The following is a 20,150-nucleotide window of genomic DNA, read 5'->3' as shown; positions in this document are numbered from 1 at the left end:
ATATTTGAGAATCTCTTTATTTTGTACATTCTAATCAATGAAATGATTGTAAAACTCGAAAAACCACGTGAACAAATATGTATTGTACAAAAGCGGAACCTGAATGAAACCCCCATCAAATAATAATATAACTTACTATATCTGATCTTCTTAAAAGGAAATTGCAATTGGCTTGGCCGCTTACAGAGATAGACAGCTCATTTATTTAAAAAACCTAACCTAAAATAGTTGCTCTGTCGGGGGGGGGGGGGAGGAGGTATAAAGAGTAGAACGCCAAAACTCCAGAGGTTTGGTCAAGATCCAACTATCCTGTAATATATAGCAGTAAGGTTTTTTTTTGTCTGAAGCTAACGATCTCGAATTTTAGATGTTCTAATGGGTTGTACTTTTCAGGGAAGGTTTATAAATGTCTTCAGGCGGTATTAGGCTATTTTCCTGACATTACCGCTTTCCCTAGGCAAGGGGGGGAAGCAATTTATGTATATTAAGAAATTATATTTAGGTACAATTCTAAACAAAATTTTGATTATCAAACTTATATTTTTTAAGGTTCAAGTGTTTATTTTTAGTAGCAAAGCTACTCTATCATTCACACTGTCCGTCCGTCTGTAAGAGACAAAGTGGGGGAAACGTGATTTTCTCGGCGCCTATTCAAGATAGACAGCTGAAATTTTCAGTGAAGATTCCTTTGACTTATGCACATCTAATCTATACATTGTTTTGTCAATCTGTCTGTTATTTGCGGTGCTAGATTGATTCCTAGATTTTTAAGTTTGCGTGATTTTAAAGGTTTGGGGATTTCCCTATTTTACCAAGTTTATTGTTTATTGTATGACACTGCTCTACAGTATTTTCTTTCTATTTCCATTCATAATTTTTAAGCTTCGCTACGAATGGATGTTGTCATCCTTGTTTATTTTTAAACAACTCAGGCCTAGAAGTTTGCAAATAACCATCCATTTTTGTTTAACCATGCCTTGTCAATTTTGATGAAGTACTGTCAACCGCAGATGCATATATGTATTCGCAGCCGTCAGCCAAATTTTCAATATTTACTGCCGATTCCGCAGCTATTTTATAAAGTAGTAAGCTTTTTTTTGTCTGTAGCGAAGGATCTTGCTAACTGCTGAACAGGTATGGTCCTTCTTTACAGTGAAGATTCTTATATTTAGGTCCAGGGAAGGTTTTTACCTATTTTTCTCCACACTCCCAATAAAAGAGATCTTTTTTTACTTTTCTTTCTAAAACTCAAATTGAAAAGGGGTGTGTCGTTGACTTTTTTTTCTTCACCCTTAAGTGCCCTTAGAGGCTTATAGGGGCGGAGCCTCTAGTATATCATAAACCACAGCCACTGACGGTAAATTTAACTATATTCAACTGTAGCCGCATTAATTTTTGTTTAACCAGAACCCTAGCAACAAATTGGCGGCTGCCATGTCTGCTTTATATCTTTATCTTTTTTTCAGACATAGAAATCTAAAGGGATAAATTAATGGTCGATAAATTGATGTACATCCCCAATGATGATACACAAAATTACCTCTACTGCAGCTTATAATTAGTGGTTGTAACGTTTGGACATTCAACTAAATGAACCAACGAATAAAAATCCATTAAAAATCCCCAAGATTTTTAATCCAACAAATAAGTAAACGTTAGATTAAGACTTTAGGGACTAGTGTAATAAACAGTCCAATGTCCCCTCCGTCCCTGCAAAAATCTGCACACACAAAAATTGACAACCGTAATTTTTACAATTGTTGGATATTTGACATTTATCATACATCTAAATAAAAAAAATCATCCTGATAATTAATGTAAACCCCAAATATGATATACAAAATTACCCTCTTGGTAGAATGCTGAAAAAGTTTGAAAACTGCTGGTTTAAAAGGCTCAAACAAGAGTTAATAAAAGTCCCCAAAATTTTTAGGCCAGCAAATGGGGTAAGTTTATAAAACTTTGGGAACTAGTATAAATTACAGTTAAATGTCTCATTCCTCCCTGGTCTGTCTATATGTTTGTGCCGAAAGATCTCGCCAATCGCTGAACCTAATCCTTTACCGGGAAAGCTAATCACATATAAAAAATATTTATTTAAAGTTTTTCATTATATCATAAAATTTCAAGTTCCCAAAAGCCCGCTTTTTAGGATAAGTTTAGCAAGATATGCGTAGGTTATCTGTTGAGACTATATAAATATCTTTAAATATACTTTTACTTGGTATTGTTATTGTCTCCTATATATGGAATTATCTAATACTTTTCAAACAATGGAAGGCATTTTACTAAGTCAACTCTTTAGATTTCTAGAACCCATTTTTAACCCTCCTACAATTAGGATCGGTCCGTCCGTTACGGGTAGCATTTTTCGTTAATTTAGGCATGTTAGAATTGTTCTATCGATTTCAAACTTTGCATGATGATTCCTGTAGTAGTTAGGTACGATTTAGAAAGCGTAGCAACTCTGTAATCGTTACCAGAATGTCCGTACGTCCATTTTAAACATGTTGATTTTTAACTTTTTTAATAAAAAATTTTTATGTGATTTAATTATCCGATTGTTCTGATTTTTGGTATACTAATTCCTGAGACAACAAAGTACAATGTTATAGGCAAAGCAACTCGATAATCATGTCCTAAAAAATTAAGTATGTCATTATACATTATCCTGTATCAAGAAGTTTTTAACAAGTTTTCCTCACAAATTTGCTTTTATATTCTGATTATTCAGTTCTGACACTATACCGTTTGACCTATCGTTTAGGAGCTTCGCTTTTATGGATGTTGTCATTCTTGTTAATGCAAGTATACTTGCAGACGAATGAACATTCCTTAGTTAAAGAATAGCTATTTTCGCATAAAATAAAAACTAATTTTTTCGTGTTTAATGTTTATTTTTGTTGCAGTAAAACATAATTGTACAAAAAGAGTTGCAGCGCCTCAGATATCATGACAATATTTTCATTCAGAGCCGCCAGATAATTTCATAAGAACAACAAATAATATAATTCTCCTTTACTTCATCATTACATAATTAATATTTTAATTAAAAGATTAGTAAGTTTGTAGGAATATATGTTTTGATACATAAAGGAGAAAGAAAGTCAAATCGAAGAAAAATAAAAAACAATTATTTAAACATTAAAGATGCCAAAAATGTGGATTTAACGTAGTTAACTTATTTTAAATTTTCACTGGTCGAAATTCAAAACGCTTTTTTTATTTGAAAATTTAAAGTTTGCTGTATTTAATACATAAAATAAATATTTTGAAATCCTATTTAAAGAATACATTTGTTTAATTATAACAATATATAGCCTAATATTTGCGATTTACATTATCATTTTACTTTTAACAATTAATATAACTTATCAACTACAAATGCTAATTTTAGTTTTTTTTAACTAATCAAATTTATAGAAAGACATTAGAATCCCTAATACTTATTAACTAATATTTATGAAAAACATCGAATGGGCTCATTAAGACATTAATTTTTTTTAAATCCTAATTTTGAGAAAACGGTGGCGGGAATTTTTCATCAATTATGCCAAAAAAGATTTGTGATTGAATCTTAATAAAATACAAAAATGATTTTGACAAAATTGAAGAAAAATGACCACCTCCCCTTTTTAAAATAGGGAGGGGAAATGTATTTAGGAGAAAATAAAGAGGGCTGTTTTACAATTATCTATATTCGAGTATCACAGAAAATGATAAAACTAACAATAATCAATTTTTAAACACTAAATAATTTACAATTCAGAAATAAGGATAACAAAATCCTTACACGTAATTTTTGTAAAAGTTACACTGTAAAAAATATTCCTATATATTTTGAACTTTTTAGAACTTTTCAAACTATTGAAGTTCATATTCCCTAAAGATATACGAAAAAGTATAATATAATATACTTTTATGTATATCTCAGAGTTATATTCACTACAGTACAAAAAAAAGTATTAAAAAGTTTGCAATATGAGGATTTTTTAGCAGTATACCTTTTAAGATAAATCTAAACATGTTACCAAAGTAAAACTACATAATTTACTTATTCAAAAGTATTTTTACAGTTGAAAATCGGGTCTAAGCTGCCAAAGAGATTTTTTAAAAAAATTACTTGAATTTTTAACAATAACTTAAAATTTGCTTAATGCTTTTTAATCGTAAAATTAAAAATACAAAAATTGAGAAAATCCAATAATAGGAATAAAATCATTAAAGAACTTTTCGGAATTTTTTTTCTAAGGAGATCAAGGCTTTAAGTAAAGTTAAGCCTTAAGAATAAACTTGCTAAAGTACTAAAATTAAGAATTTGGCAAAAGATGAGGATTTTAACACGTATAGCCTTTGATTGGGACACAGCTCTCTTAAAGACTTTTTTTAAAACACTACAAAAAAAATATTTTTTTTACAGTGTCAATAAAATCAAAGATGTTATGTTGAAAAAGTCTAAATTTGCACAATTAAATAAGCAAGATAATTTTTAAAACTCTTTTTATGAAGTAAAGTAGTGAGATCTATTTTTTTCTCTTTTATCATTTGTTTTATAAGAGTTTTAAAATAGTGTTAGTCTTGCTTTAAATGAGGTGATTTTACCAGGTATATACAGCCGCCAAAAAAGCCGCCAGCTGGCCGCTAATTGGCAGTTTCTAGCCCTGGTATTTATACGGTATGGTGAGAGAATTACTGGATTGAGAGAAATTGATAAAAACTGTATGAATTGGAATGAAAAGGAATTTTCTACAAACAAAAAAATACAAAAAAATTGTCTGAATGAATTTATGAAATACACGAAATTATAGGCGGGTTAGGTCAATAATTTGCTGTACACATGTACAGCTTGAATTTGTGCACAGTTTAGTGAACAATTTTACACTATCTGTGCACTTTACACATAAACATTTATGCACTAATATAACACCAAGGAGTAAGAGATAAAGAAACTAAAAAAAAAGAAAGAAAAAAAGAGATTGACTACAATTAAGATTTTTTAAAACTGAAATTTTCTAAAATTTCATTACATCTAATTATTCCTAAGTTATTTTAATTTTTTACTAATCATATCTCTAGCTTTTAAATCATTTCATATTTGTTTTCATTATTAAAATTGCGTTAAAATACTAATTATTAAATGTTACTGAGTAGTTTGGACTGTTTGAGGGGTGTTATTTTAGAACTTCAGACTTTGAAAACGGAGATTTTTAACACTTTATGGCGAAATATGACAAGTGCACTTTTTCATCGACATGTTTGTGATCACATTTCTTATGCCAATAACTTATTGATGTTATTTGTGTTATCGTAAAGATGTTAACTATCTGTGACCGCTGTTGTTAGTAGCGCAGCTACATTATAACTTGCAATGTCTGTACGTCTTGCACTTGATCATAGTTTGGCTGTATAAGTTGTACTGTATGAATGCTGGAGATAATCAATGATGGTCGCGGTTTATATTAAGGATTACTTGCATTCTGAATATGCACATTCTTGTTTAATATGATGCATATTCTAAAATAAGAAAGTAATAGGTTTGCTTTTTGTTTTATTGTGTAAAGCCGCTGGCAGCTCCGTGATAATGCGGATGACTGGATGATGAGTAAGGAACGGCAGCGGCCGCTTGGGGCGCGACAGCCGCAGCTGCCGCCATCGAAGCCGCACTTCTGAACACCGCCTCGTATTTATCAACGGCTGCGGCGCCGCCCAGCCCCGCCACACCGTTCAGGCTGCCGCTAACCTCCGGCACACAATGATCGGTTGTGTCAAGGTGTGGTGGCCGCTGGCGGCTGCAGCCGCTGCGCTCGCGGTGAGTGCCGGTCAACCAAGGGTGCACCAGCACGTCTTCAGTGGTCAGCCGCTCGTCGGGTTCGCGCTTCAGCAGACAGCGAATGAGACACTTTGCACGGCTGGAAAGGTGGTCGGGGAGGCTGAATTGTCCGCGGCGAATTTTTGCAAACAGGCCGCTGTGCTCCGCACCATGGAATGGATATCTGAAAAAGAAAAAAAACATTAAAACTCCGACAACAAATATTTTGTCAAAATTTCAAAGTACATGCAGATCAATTTCACAAAAAAACGTACAAAATATTTTTCTAATTAAATGCAAGAAATTCAATACATTTTAAAAAGATTAATTTCATCTGAAACCCATGTTTTGTAAGGATTAAATGTCCTTATTTTTTCAAAACATTTATTGTATACAAAATATTTGCAAATCTTTTAAGTGTCAATATCAAGTTGTTAATTAAAAAGAATCTTCTCTTCTAATATACATAGTTCTTCAATTAATAATCTTTAAAAATAATGCATTTACTTAAAGTAAAATTTAAACTTCAAGTAAAAAGATTATTACTTCGTGTAAAACTTTAGATTTGTTATTATATCGACACAAAACTAAAAATAGTCAGGGATCTAAGGGGATAAGACGATGGCTGATAAATTGATGTACATTCTTAATGGTGATACATAAAATTGACCCTTCTATAGATTACAATCAGTGGTTGAAACGTTTGGACACTCAATATAATGAACCAACTAATCAAAAGTTACTTAGAGCCCCCAAAGTTGTCAATGAAGTAAATAAGAAAATGTTAATATGTCGATACTAAGTTATTACAAATTGTCAAATGAAGCTACTCTGTTTAGCTGGGAGTAGCCTGTATTTCAAATCTTATATAAAGTTACAGGATTATTAAGTCTACGCAGGAAGAATGCAGGGATAAGACAATGCCAGATAAATTTACCCCCCCCCCTCTAATCAGTTATTTCTACCTATTAGGGATCTTAAGGGATAACACAATGACAGATAAATTAAGGTGTACATCCCCAATGATATGCAATATATTTATATTTTATACTAACCCTGGTGTGGATTAAAATCAATTGTGGAAAAGTTTAAACACTGAAGTACTATTCAATTAAGGTTTGTCGTTAAGTTTTAAGCAAACGAATAATAAATCGAGTTTATTATCTTTAAAAGTTAGCTACTCGTTTCATATCAAATTCAGTTGATTTGAGACTTCATAATTTATTTACTTAAAATCACCTAAAATATTTGACGAATTCAATTTGACATGTCTATCAATCTATCAGTCTGCCTGTGTTAAAAATTAATATTTTCTTTAGAAATGTCTTTTTTTTAAAGTAATATTTTTAAGAAAATATTTTTTTTCTCAGACAAAACTATGCAAAATATGCACTTTTCTGGCCAAATTGGCGAAAAGGTCAAAACAGTTTAGGTTAAGGTACCTAATAATTTACTGATTAAAGGTGAACTCAACTGTTTTTTTTAGCCCTATTAACATTAAAAATGCAGTTAAAATAATAGAGTAGTAGGATATCTATCTGTCTATCTGGTTTTAGGCTATTTTAAAGAATTTTTTAAAATTATCTTTTAATAATATTTTAATTAAACAAAAACGAAAAAAAAACTGCAATATAAAAGTTGATTTACTGCAGCCAGCAATGAAACATTCAAATTTTCTTAATCAGCTATTTTTGTAATTCAACACTTTATTGTTTTATTTACTCAGCCCTACAGATAAATATTCAGAAATTTTAATTGATTATGATCATGGATTTTTTGTATGTTAATTAAAAAATTTAAATTTACCTATCAAAACATAAATCATTTTGAAAATGTGTCTAAAAATGTAAATAATCGCAATAAAAAAAACATTATTCAAACCTATCAAAATTGCAGAATTTAAGTCCAAATTCCTACAAATTTTTTATGTGGCCAAATTTAAATCATACATCAGGATATTGCACATCAAGGAAACAATTTTGCCTCCAACTTTTCAACCTTTTAGATATTGCTTATATTAGATATGAAAACCTTCTGGTGTATTTAAACAGTTACTGGTAATAGTTATTTATCGCATCGTATTATACACAGCTTTCCGCGTATATTAAAATGAATAATTTTAGGGTTAGAACCTGTTTTATTATACCCGAAGGGCCGAGAAACAAAACTGGTATTAATCTTATGATTTTTTATAATGATATTAATGGTTAATTGTCTGTAATACGATTCAATACACGATTTCTAAGTATGACAGAGAACCGGTTCTAATCCAGCGGATATTAATCGGAAAAGTGTATTTACCTGCCGACAAGCATAGTATAAAGCATAACTCCTAGGCCCCACATATCAGCAGCACGCCCCGAGTACTGGGTATTTGACCTAAACAAAGGATTTGATTAGTTCACAATTGGATATCAAATCACATTAAAGTATTTCTATTTGTCGCTAGCCAATGAACCAATCGAGTTATTAACTAAGGAAAGCTTCACATACGACACGGGATAGTTTAAGGCTATTTTATTTTAAAATTTAGGTCCTAGGATGGTTTTAGGCTACTCTACCCCCCCCCCTCAGCTCCTATCCCTCCAAATACAACACCCCTAGAAAGTAGGGACGCCGTCGATTTTGAATTATAATTTGGTTGGTTTGATTTAAATGAGTGTATATCCAGTAGGTAAGATCTTAAAAACTAGCAGTTTTTGATTGAGAAAATCATTGATTTGCGCTAATTTTCTACTCGCAATTTGTTGATTTAGAAAGGACTTACTTTAATATTTCCGGTGAAACATAGGCAGGACACCCGTGTTTATCAGAGAGGATGTCATCCTCGGGATCCTCCAGCACCACAGCGTCCTCAAGGCTTTCCAATTTCAGTTCAGTTCTGAAAACAAGAAAAAATTGTAAGAAAAATCTTCTAAAGAAATTGTTAAAAATCCTGAAGAATTTAATTACGCTAAGTAGCGAAGATCTAAAGGGATAAGACGATGCCTGATAAATTCATTTACATTCCCATTGATACACAAAATTTCCCCTTCTGTAGATTATATTTAATGGTTGAAATATTTGGACACCCAAATTAATAAATCAACCAATCAAGAAACTCCCCCTTAGCTTATGAAAAAAGCTAACTGTAGAAAATCCGCAAAATTAAAAAGTGTTACAATTTCTATTTTGCTTTCCCTGGCGAAATAATAAAAACCAGAAGAAAAAAAAAGAAACTTAACATGCCGTGCTTAGGTTGGCAGTTAAAAGAAAGTTAAGTAAACTGTGTTACTAGAACTATTATGTGCAGCGGCATGCATTTATATTTATATGGTGAAAATCACTCTTCTAAATCAACCGTTTTATGCTACACTTTTTTGCTTTGAGATTTTAACTGTAACTTTTAACCCTTTCTATTTTCATATTTTTAGTAGTAAAACTGCTTTTTTTTAATACTACAAGTCAATTCTAATATAAAAAGATGCTCAAAATTTATTAGAAAAAAATCTTCCTTGTTTATTTTTAGTTTTTTTGACAAAATCTTTGAGGTATATCCTGTTATGATATAATAAAGGTGAGGGCAAGGTGGATAGCTTCCTGGGTAATGAAATTTAACCTCCCTCCCCCCCCCCCCTCCCTCGGAATTGTTACCAAACCCTATCTGCAACTAATTTCCTTTGTTTAATCCTTCCTGTTTCATTGTTTTAAAAGCTTGATACAAATTTAAGATTTACATTTTTAAAACTAACTTTCAAGTCACTGTAAAATTAAATTCTTGGTGGTCTTTAAATTAAAATCATTGCTTGAAAAGCTTTAGTTTATTTAAGATTCTAGGACTTAACTAAATCTTCTCTGAATATTGAAGAATAATAAATCTAAATACATATCATATAGATGAGTATTAATTAAAAAATTCACAAGCAATTTTAAAAATTAAATCTCAAAAAAAGATAAATAGACAGAGAGAGAAGTCTCTTGTTTTGTTATCAACTTGAATTAACAGCGACGAGTTTTTATTGACTTACAAAAAAAGTTTCATTCATAAAGAGATAATTTATCTTCTAGTTTGATATTAAAACAGAGAACCCTACCCCCCCCCCCCCCCTCCCCATTCCACTACAAATAAAGAAACAAAAGATTAATTTTTATGCGGATTTTTTTATCTCTACCTTTTGTGTTTTAAAGAGAAAGAAGAGAAAATAAATAAAGGGCGACTAAAGTTAAATTCACGTCTAATTCAACAATGGCTTTGGTTAATTTTTAAACAATCCCAAAATTTAAGCCCCCCTCTCCCCTCCTCTTGCTCACTTTGTTAAATCGCCCACGCACTTTGGCAATCATTATTCTAAATGTAATTGAAACTCTGAAATTTAAATAGCCTGTGATAGAGAACATAATACCATCAAAAACATATTTTTTACTAAATTCTGAGAATCTTTTAAGCAAAAGAAGCTTAGATCTTAGTAACCACTGAATCGATTGGACTCTACTCTTTAAGGTGTATAGATAAATGTGGGAGGTTTTAAGCTATTTTGGGGGTGGGACAACTCAACCCCCCAAAGAAAAGAAAAATTGTCACAGCTCCCAATTTTCTTTCATACAAAACCCTTTCCCCGAAAGCCTAGACCTAATGCCATCTGCCAAGATAAAATTTCATCGAATTAATTCATCATTAATTCAATGAAGAAATTTTTAAAATTAGAAGTTATTTAGCAAAAATTATATTTTATAATATGTTATTACCTTGTGTAAATAAAAATAATTAAAACAAATAAATTGTGGTAATACTAATAATCAATTGAATATTTAATGAGGCTTTCCTTTTCCCCCAAGTTCTAATTATAAATCGCATTGTTATAACTACCAAAGCTTATAATAACTGTATGTACAGTTATTTGGTATGTAATAAGTATTTAGTAAATAGTCCCCTAACCATTTAACCCCCCCCCCCCCCCCCCTACTCCAACCCCTATAATATTATTAAGGGAGGGGGAGGGGAAATATGCATGTTTTAATTATAGTAAACGGAAATTCTATAAAAGCTTACTTTTATTTACATGAAAGTTTTTTTTAAATCTTATTTTCCAAAACTTAAAGACGCATTTTATCTATATTTTTTCCTAAAAACAAAATTATGGTTTCTTTCTCTATATAACCTTAAAAAAATATATGTTTTTCTTATTTGGAAGAAACAAATAATTCTTGATAATTAATAATATAATAAATAGGAAAACTTAAAAGTCTAATTTACATAAATAATCTTAATTTAATTTTTTTTAAATAAAAATCTATCAAAACTTTTTTAAAACCAAATAAATATTTTGAATGAATAAGAGGGCTGGGTGGGTTAGAAATCTTTGTGAAGTTAGGCAACAATAAATATTCACAACTCTCAATACAAAGCATTTTATACCTTCATCATTATAACAAGAGAATCAAAACTTTTTACAATTAAACAAAATTAACTAGTAAAGCCAATAAAACGAAGGCAAATGACAAAACTAGAACTTTTGTTTTGTCTACAAAGCCAAAATAAGATGCTAATTTTTTTCAATGCTTTGTCTTTTTTTAATGTTTTAAAAAGATAAAATTAAACTGGTAGGGTTGAAAGATGGCTTAAAAATGAATATTATATCAAAAATACCACCAAAACATGCATAATATTTGCAAACAATAGCAACTTATATTTTTGCTAGGGTATAATTTAGTCTGTTGAACCTAAACTAACATTTGTACTTAAATAAACCCTATTGCTACAGCTTTCTCTCTATAATATCTGTACAAGCAACCAGCATGAAATAAATCATTAGCAAGAAACCTTTTTTTATATAATAATAACATCTCTGTGACTTTGGTGATTTTCAGGCAACATAAGACGAAGACAGACAGAGGAACAGAGAGTGAGAGAGTTGGTTTGAAATGAATAAAGAAATGAGATTTCTTATTTATAGAAATTTCTCTAGCAGCACCCCCTAAGAACTATGTACAAGTGGTTTATAACCTGTTGAGAATCTTCACTTAACCCCCCCCCCCGCAGCATCTTTTTAAACCCCTTAACCCGCCCCCCCCCCCCCCTCCACACCCAACTTTTTTTCGCTCTATGAGTCTGATTTATAAATCACAGTCTGAGTTTTAGAAAGCAATGTTCATTGCATATTTTCTCTTTTCTTGCTTAAAAACTAGGTAGATATTTGATTTAAAAATTCATTTGTAGCATTAAAATAATGCCTTTTATCTACTCTTTGCTTATAGAAAATGTTTTTTTTTTAATAGAAATAACAAAAAGAAGACTAAAATTTCTAAAAATTTCTAATGAAAAAAAGTGTTGATAGTGCATTGCTCGCCCCGAATGCAAAAGAGAAAGGGGGTGGTTGGGGGAAGGTGAGGGGGTAGGATGGGAGGCATTTTTGTATTTTTCTTTGTACAGCAAGTTCGTGGTGAACTGAGCGCTTAGCTGGATAGATAGATAGATAGATACCTCTGTCTTTCTATGGGGTGAAAGACCCCTAGAAGTACCAAAGACCATAAACAGTGTTGCCACCTTCAAAAAAATATTTTTTGCATTTTTAAATACAAAATTATATTTTTTTCTTTTCTATATTAGAAGTCTTATTATAGAAATTTATGATTAAAGTACTAGGAGTTATGTGATTTATGTTTTTTATTTGATTTTGGCCGGTAAAAACTACAAGCTGGCAACATGGCCCCATAGATCTACTTTACTACAACACAACAACTCTCTCCACCTCTGCCTGTGATTCTCTCTCTGTGGAACAACCTGTTGAAACTAATGTAACCAAGGGGGGGCACACCTGGTCAATAACATTTTTATTACCATTAAAAAAATTATTGCTCAACCAAAAAAAATCACTAATTCCCAATTATTCAATCCCCCCCCAAAAAAATTAAACAATACTTTTTATATTAAGAGTTTACAAAAATAGCTTTTATCTTTTTTGATTTCGTCTGTGTGGTTGTTGGTAATGCTTTGTTTAATGCAATGTGTAAATGTTGCCAAAAAAAAGGTTTTGGTACCTACTTAGTGAGTTGGCTTTTGCACTTAAACATTGAATTAAATCTATTTAAGCAATAAAAATATATTTTTATTTAATTTTGAATACAGGAAAGCTTCACATGTGTAATTTTATGGTTATAGGCAATTATATTTTTAGATTAAGTTTTGAGTTGGTTTTTGACAATTTTTCTACGCTCTGAATAAAGAGCCTCTAGATGCAAGAGGCACAGCTGCTAGTTTTCATTAAATCATGAATTGATAATGAAAAACTAAAGCCTCTATCTATACATAATATAATTTATATATTTTTGACAAAATTGAATATTGCCAAAAAAATGCAATAAACCTTTATATTGTGAAGAAAAAAAACCTTAAAAAAGGTCAAATATTTGCAAAAATAAGAGAACAAAAACATATGTTTGAAAATTTATCATAAGCATATCATTGCAAAATGTCCAAAATATCAAGACATGTGTGTGTGTGTGTGTGTGTGTGTGTGTGTGTATGTTTGATTTTATCTATGTATTTATCAAAATGGCAAAAAGAAGTCATCAACCCCCCCGCCCCCTCCCTCAATCCCCCCCATTTGTCTTTTCACGCTATTGAGTAGTAGTATATGGCAGTTTTTATAGTTGTATACTGTTACAGCTTATTTACAGGCCTTTTTTCAGGCCTAATTGAACTGTGATATGACTTAGTACAGGGCCTTAAAACACAACACATATATGAATGTGACGGGGCGTGGGCTAAGCACATATAAGATAACGTAGTACGGTATTACTATTACTATAACAGCTATACAACGTGTATACCGTTCAGTAAATAGTAGCGGGACTATAGCGGAGTTCTTCTTATAAACAGCCCCTTACAATTTACAGCAATAATAATAAATTTAATATATATATTGCATTATATGCCATATTAAATGTTAATTAAGCATTGCATAATTTTATAATATGTTGCTTGATAAAAATTTTCAAATAACTTAAAATGTATTTATTTTTTTTATAGCATTCAGCCACTTTAAGAAGCATTAAGTTTAAAAATTGTCATTGTTTTATTAAGTTTATTTAAAAATTACATCATTTTGCATAATAATGATTGTTAACTAAAAATATTAAAACAACAAAGTATTGTTGACTTTCTTGTTGTCATAAAATAATAGGCCTTTATTTGTAGAAATAAAGAAAAGAAAGAGCTCGGAAAGTTTTAGATTCTTTTTTTATTGTTGTATTCTATAGGGGCTTGAACAAGTAGGGAGAGAGATAGATAATAAAAAATATAGTCAAAGAGGGTGGGGGGGAGGTTGTTTAACCCCCCTCAAGCCTTTAAAACCCTCTATATTGCACCTATCAAACAAAAAAGCTTGGACTTCCTAAGGGCTATACCAAAGGATTTATCCTGTAATATAAAGTAGTAAGCGTTTTTTTTGTCTGTCCCGAAGGATCTCGCTAACCGCTGAACCGATATTGTTCTTCTTTAAAGTTAAGCTTTTTATAGGTCCTGGTTAGGTTTTAAACTATTTTTGGGGAGGGTATCTTCACCCCCCCCCCCCAAAAAAAATATTTTTTTTTACTCTTTTGAAACTCAAATTTAAAATGGGATGAGGTCCCCCCTCCTACCTTAAGTGCCCCTAGAGGCTTCTAGGGGGCGTAGTCGCTAGTATATCATATTGAGATGGGATTGAAACAATCTACGACCACTTTTTTTCTCAAATGTTACCAATAATCTACTCATGACACTTTGATTTGCTAACCAGTATCCCAATCCTAAATCTCTGTATTTAAGCAAATCTTTAGTTTTATTTCACTTAGCCATCCTTCTTTCTTTATCAACAAAATTCTCAGATATTTCAAAATTCTGAATAATAAAATCAAGGTCTTTCATTGCCCTATTAAAAACATCAATTAATGTTTTAAAATGGTAAATACAATGTTTTCATGTTTACAATAAACCTAAGTTCAACGCCTCCATCAATTTAGAAGCATAAATATGAGGGCAATAATATAGTACATGCATTATTCTGAGGAGCGAAGCTACTAATAATTGCTGTATACTATATACTAAGTGTCTGTTTTAGATGTACTTTTTAAGGAAAGCTTTCAGGTGTCACGGGCCGGGTGGTTTTGGGCTATTTTACTACCCTACAGTCTGGGGCTTAGAAACTGGTACCTTTTATATTTCTAAGGCTGTTATTTTAATCTAAACGGCGACTTTTTGCTGTGTTACTTGTAAAACTGATTAACCTTGTTGAAAATAAAATAAAACAATATTAAAACTGAATAAAAACTGCTCTGATTGTGAAATATTTAAATCTGGCGCAGGGGGGAGGGGGGGGGGGGGTTGAAACGACCTTAATGGCCAGTAGACCTGTAAAGGTCATTTTAATGTAATATCAATAGTTCTTCCACCATTAACCAACAGTTATTACCAACATATAGAACCATGTGTGTGTGTGTGTGTGAGTATGTGTGTGTGTGTGTGTGTGTGTGTGTGTGTGTGTGTGTGTGTGTGGCTGTGTTATATTAATATGTACTTTGTAACTTAACGCGCGAGGCGCGCAAATTTATTTCACACTTTGTCTTTATAAGCGCAGCTACTCAATGACGTCTTATTTTATCAACTTGCGTAAGTTTTGATTTAAAAAAAATAAAATTCTATATTTGACTAAAGTTTTTTATCTTAAAAAATAATTATCAGAATTAAAATTTTGATGGAATTGAAAGAAGCGAAAATATAGAGATTTGAAGTGTTGAAAGATCTAGAGTTGCTACGCTTATGCTGTGATGCCAAAAAACAAAAAAAAATGTTTTAGTCTCGGTTTAATTAGGATTAATGATAGAAACCAATGACAATGGTAAAATTCTTCAAAACTTGAAGCAGAGAAAAGAAAACTGGAGCTTTCTCGATAAATAGAGGGATATGAAAATGGAGAATAAACTAATCTTCCCCCAAATTCCTTTATGTGAAATTTAGCTGTACATTATGACCTTTGGTACTAGAAATGTTGTTAAAATTTTTAACTTTGAAACATTTTTTAGCCTTTCATTGCATTTTAAGACTTAATTTAAAGGTTGTAGACTTTAAAATATTTCTTTTTTGCATTGTTTTCAATTTTATTTACCATTTTACCATTGTGTACTTTCAAGTTATTTGAAAATAAAACAAGTTTTCAATTTCTAAATGCCAGTCTTTTATCTTTCTTCTTTGAATTAATAAATGACAAAGGTTATGTAATTTTATTTTATTTATACAATGGAAATGATCTGTCATTTTCATTTGGAATTTTAGTTTTTTTTTTCTGCAATCCGATTTAAGATTCCAGTGGCTGTGCCCATTTCATATAGGGGCCAATTAATCGGTTAGGTTGCGAGAGGGCAAAATATAGCCTAAGACCATCTCCAGACTTTAATTTCAAAAAGAGAGTAGCCTTAAACCATACCGGTATCTATGAAGCTCCTCTAGAATATTTAGACAAAAAACCTTACTACTTTTTGTAATAAGGTTGATGATTTACAATTTCAATTAGAAAATTTTAGATATAAATACATTTTCAACTTAAATCTAATATTCCTACTCAAGATATTTCTTCATATAAACATCCCCTTCTAAATTTTTGAGGAGAAATTCAAGGCAAAAATGGCAAGGCCTTAAAAAGTTTTTTTTCACCGCCCCCCTATAAACATTGTGTGTGTGTGTGAGTGTGTATGTGTGAGTGTGTGTGGGTTTGAATATATGATATGATGATAATATGTGTTAAGAGTAAAACTCAGGCCAAAAGATTTCTCTCTCCAACTCTCTCTCTATGTCCTTTTCTATGCCTGTGGGAAGGGCGGACTTGAAATTTTTATTTTTTCAAAAATTATCATTGTTTGAAAAAATGCTTTATAACTTCAAAATGCTTTTCTTTCTTGTATATGAGCCTTAATCTTTTTATATTGTTGTATGAAAATTTATTTTTTGATTGTTGTTTAATGTCCGCCCATCCCCTACTCTCTCTGCAACCTGTATAGTATAGCATAGTATAGTATAGTAGTATGAACTCAGAGACTTTCTAAGGAGAAATTTCATTTCCAAACTTTCTCTACCATGTATAGTTCAACTCTCAAGGAGGGAAGGTACAAGCATTAATAATTTAATCAACATCCCTTTCCTCTCCAAATATAAACCAGTTACTAAACATAATTTTACTACAAAGAAATGAGGGAAAGATTAATTTATCACCCATTTATCTATCCCTATATAAAATAGAAACTAAAGTCTTTGCAATATTCAAAAATAGGAATTAGAATTCTTGTATTTAATAAGTATGTAGAATAAGAAAATGTTATTGGTTTGAATTTTTTCAACTTTTAAGTAAGCTTTAAAGTGGTCTTAGGCAAGTTTTAGGCTATTTGGCGTGGGGTTGTCTTCCCCCTCCATTAAAGTTATCCACCTATTTTTCTTATTCCCTATCCTAATCCATTTTCTCTTCTTCTATCTCACTTTCTGTCTGTCTGTATTAAGCAAGTGAAATTGTGCGATGGTAAAAACACATGTACATATTTTTACCGCCCTAATTTCACCCCCATAAAAAATGCATAATTTACCTACATTCTTTAAAAATTAAAAAAAAGGGGGTATAAATGAAAGTATTAAACAATGTCAATTGAATGAAATCGCTTAGCCCACATATAAATACTACTTATCATATCATGTCGTTTAACCTAGAAACGCCCACCTAAAAATTGGGTCTTATGACTGTTTATAAGGTTATTTCACTTCAAAATTTCAGCCTATGATACCTTTAGAACTAGCTGTAAATTATTAATTTTAAAAACCTGCTATTTATTTAACCAGGCCTCCCCCCTTAACTTAAACAAATAGGGTTAATATATAAGATAAGAAGGTGTCATATTTTTCAAGGAGATCTGGTTTACTTGTTCTAGTTTTAAAGTGTTTAGTATCACTAAAAAGAAGCCAAACCGCAATATTTTTGCGAAATATTTGCGTATTTTTTCTTAATTTTTAAATGATTTTTTGGGGTTATCTTTGTACACTTTAACATTATTTCAACAAATTGTAAATCAATAGACAAATAAGTTTTCAATTGATTAAGAAAGGATTATTTAAGCATTAAAACATTGCCAAAGGAACAAAACAAAAATGACCATTTTATTAAAATAAATCAAAATAAAATCAACAAAGAAACCAAAAAAAAATTGAGGTAGGTCTTGAATTCTAAATTAGGCATTACAAGCAATTACCAACCCTTATTTTAACTCCCCCTGCGGTTGCCCCTCAAAATATCTAAAAAAGATTTTTTATTTTCTTATTATCAAAAAAATATTAGGGAAAAAAATACGAGGCAAGATATAAAATTATAGATTTTTGGAAGATAATCAATATATTTGTGATTTTTTTTACATTTTTGTGGGACCACTTTTCAATCTTGTCTTGGGTATTGGCAACATTAAGTGAACAATGGGAAAAAATGACCTTAAAACCACCATCTGTCCCCCCCCCCCCCCAACGAAACAACCACCTAAATGGCCGCGTGGTATTGAATCCATTGAAATCAACCAACCCCCAAGAAAAAACAAAAGATTTTTTTTAAACAAGGGCTAGATAATACTTAAAGAATGGCACACAAAAGGTAAAATTTGTTTTTTTTGGAGGGAGTGAAAAATGGGTAAATTAGCGGCTTTTTCTGCATTACAAAATTAAAACAATTTTAGTGACCATACCCAAAAGAGGCAATAACATCAAAGGGGGGGGGGGGAAGGGCTTAAAAATTCAAAAGCATTTTATAGGTGGTAATTTTAAAGTTTATAAATCTTTAAATCTTAATTTCAAATAAGGTGTCGCCAAAAACCATAAAACCAAAATAACAAAGCATTATTTTATGGCCGCAATTTAAAATGTCTACCAAAGTGACAATTTTATCAAGATTTTTCAGTATTTTAAATGTGTATTTTATAGTTAATCAAATAAAATATGTTTACAATAAAAGTGGCTCGACAACGCCTACTTATATATTTGAACACATACATACTTAAATAAGTTACCACGACGATAATTTAGCAATAACATTTTAGTTGCTAATACAATCAATTCTCTACGTTTACTAAGAGCAGAGACATATATTCTTTAAAAAATGATTATTATTTAGTCAAAATGCGTTATTTTCTGCACCTTTCTGCTAAAATCCTATAATGTAAGTTAATGATCTCAAAAACTGATATTCTATAATAATCATTCTTATATGATGAATTTTACGAAGTTTTAAGATTTTTTGGATAGGCCTCCAGGTTCCGGAGCTCCAGGCCTCCAGGTGGTCTCTGTACAGGTAAAAACAAAATAGAATTTTTTTTTAAGTTAAAAAGGAACTTATAAAACAAAATATGCATCTTTTTTCTTCAAATATGTGAGTAATATTAAAAAAGATGCATATTTTGTTAAGACTTCGTGAAATTCACAATACAAGAATGATTTTATCATTAATAACCTATCCTCTCAGTCCAAAGATAAAGCCTAGGTGCCAGGTTTACGCAAATGTGTCAACCCCCCCCCCCCCCCTTGAACTCTTAATGAAGAACTGTTTTTGGGTGGTTTTAAGCTATTTTCCTGAATCATTCGCCCTCCCCTTAAATCTATTTGTAAACTAATTTAATTAGTTTTAATATTACATAAAATTTTTGGGGGATTTTCTACCGACGACAATTAAGGTACAGAAAAACATATTGACCTCTCGTTAGTTAAATATAAGAATGTTTTTGATCTACTATTTTTTTAGTGTGAATGCAAATGACTCTCCTTGGTTGTGTATGGTTTTTATTGTATCCATATATACAATTTTTACTCCATAGTAGCACTAAACTTAATTTATATAAACATGACAATTACTATATACAGCTAAGCAGGCTATTGGAAAAACATTAGAATTCACTTTTTGACTTTCCTTATATTATTGAAGGAGAGAAAGAACTCAATTTAACCAAATTCATAAAATACTATGATAATTTTTTAAACTTTATATTTTGAAAAAATTTATTTGACACCATAAAAATTTTTTACACACAAAAATGCTTTTGCATGATTGAGTGTGTGTGTGTGTGTGTGTGTATGTGTAAAAATACTCATATTTGTAAAAGCCGGCCGGTGTAATTTACCCCACCCCCTCCCCCACCGAAAAGATGCGGGCGTTTTTACTTTCACCTTTTAATTGGGAATGGGGTTACTATCAAGTATCATACATGTGAGGTTGCTTGTGTGTAAAGAAAGCTAATCATTGCCTAGATACAAAAGGCTAAATAACATAACAATACACAGCTAAAAAGCACACTTAAACAGCCCCATTTTATT

The 20,150-nt window shown here is 31.1% G+C and overlaps 1 protein-coding gene and 1 long non-coding RNA gene across 2 annotated transcripts in view; both read right to left on the bottom strand.

The window, feature by feature from the left end:
* Positions 1–2,853: 2,853 nt before the first annotated feature.
* On the bottom strand, positions 2,854–4,432 carry LOC145332214 (uncharacterized). Its single transcript, XR_013884083.1, has 2 exons — positions 4,005–4,432; positions 2,854–3,788 (listed from the first exon to the last, which is right to left on the bottom strand). It is a non-coding gene; the product is annotated as an uncharacterized LOC145332214 (long non-coding RNA).
* A 261-nt stretch (positions 4,433–4,693) lies between these two features.
* Positions 4,694–20,150, bottom strand: part of trbl (tribbles pseudokinase 2) — a 34,122-nt gene continuing 18,665 nt past the window's right edge. Inside the window, exons 5-7 of the mRNA XM_080177171.1 lie at positions 8,577–8,690; positions 8,111–8,188; positions 4,694–5,993 (exon numbers count right to left, since the gene is read on the bottom strand). Of these exons, the coding sequence (XP_080033297.1) occupies positions 5,549–5,993; positions 8,111–8,188; positions 8,577–8,690 (637 nt within the window). The 3' untranslated portion in view covers positions 4,694–5,548. The remainder of the gene's footprint in view (positions 5,994–8,110; positions 8,189–8,576; positions 8,691–20,150) is intronic.

The sequence above is a fragment of the Acartia tonsa genome, chromosome 11 (assembly GCF_053477335.1).
Source record: "Acartia tonsa isolate MP-2025a chromosome 11, ASM5347733v1, whole genome shotgun sequence".
Classification (NCBI taxonomy): domain Eukaryota; kingdom Metazoa; phylum Arthropoda; class Copepoda; order Calanoida; family Acartiidae; genus Acartia; species Acartia tonsa.
This window is presented reverse-complemented; position numbering and strand designations above follow the sequence as displayed.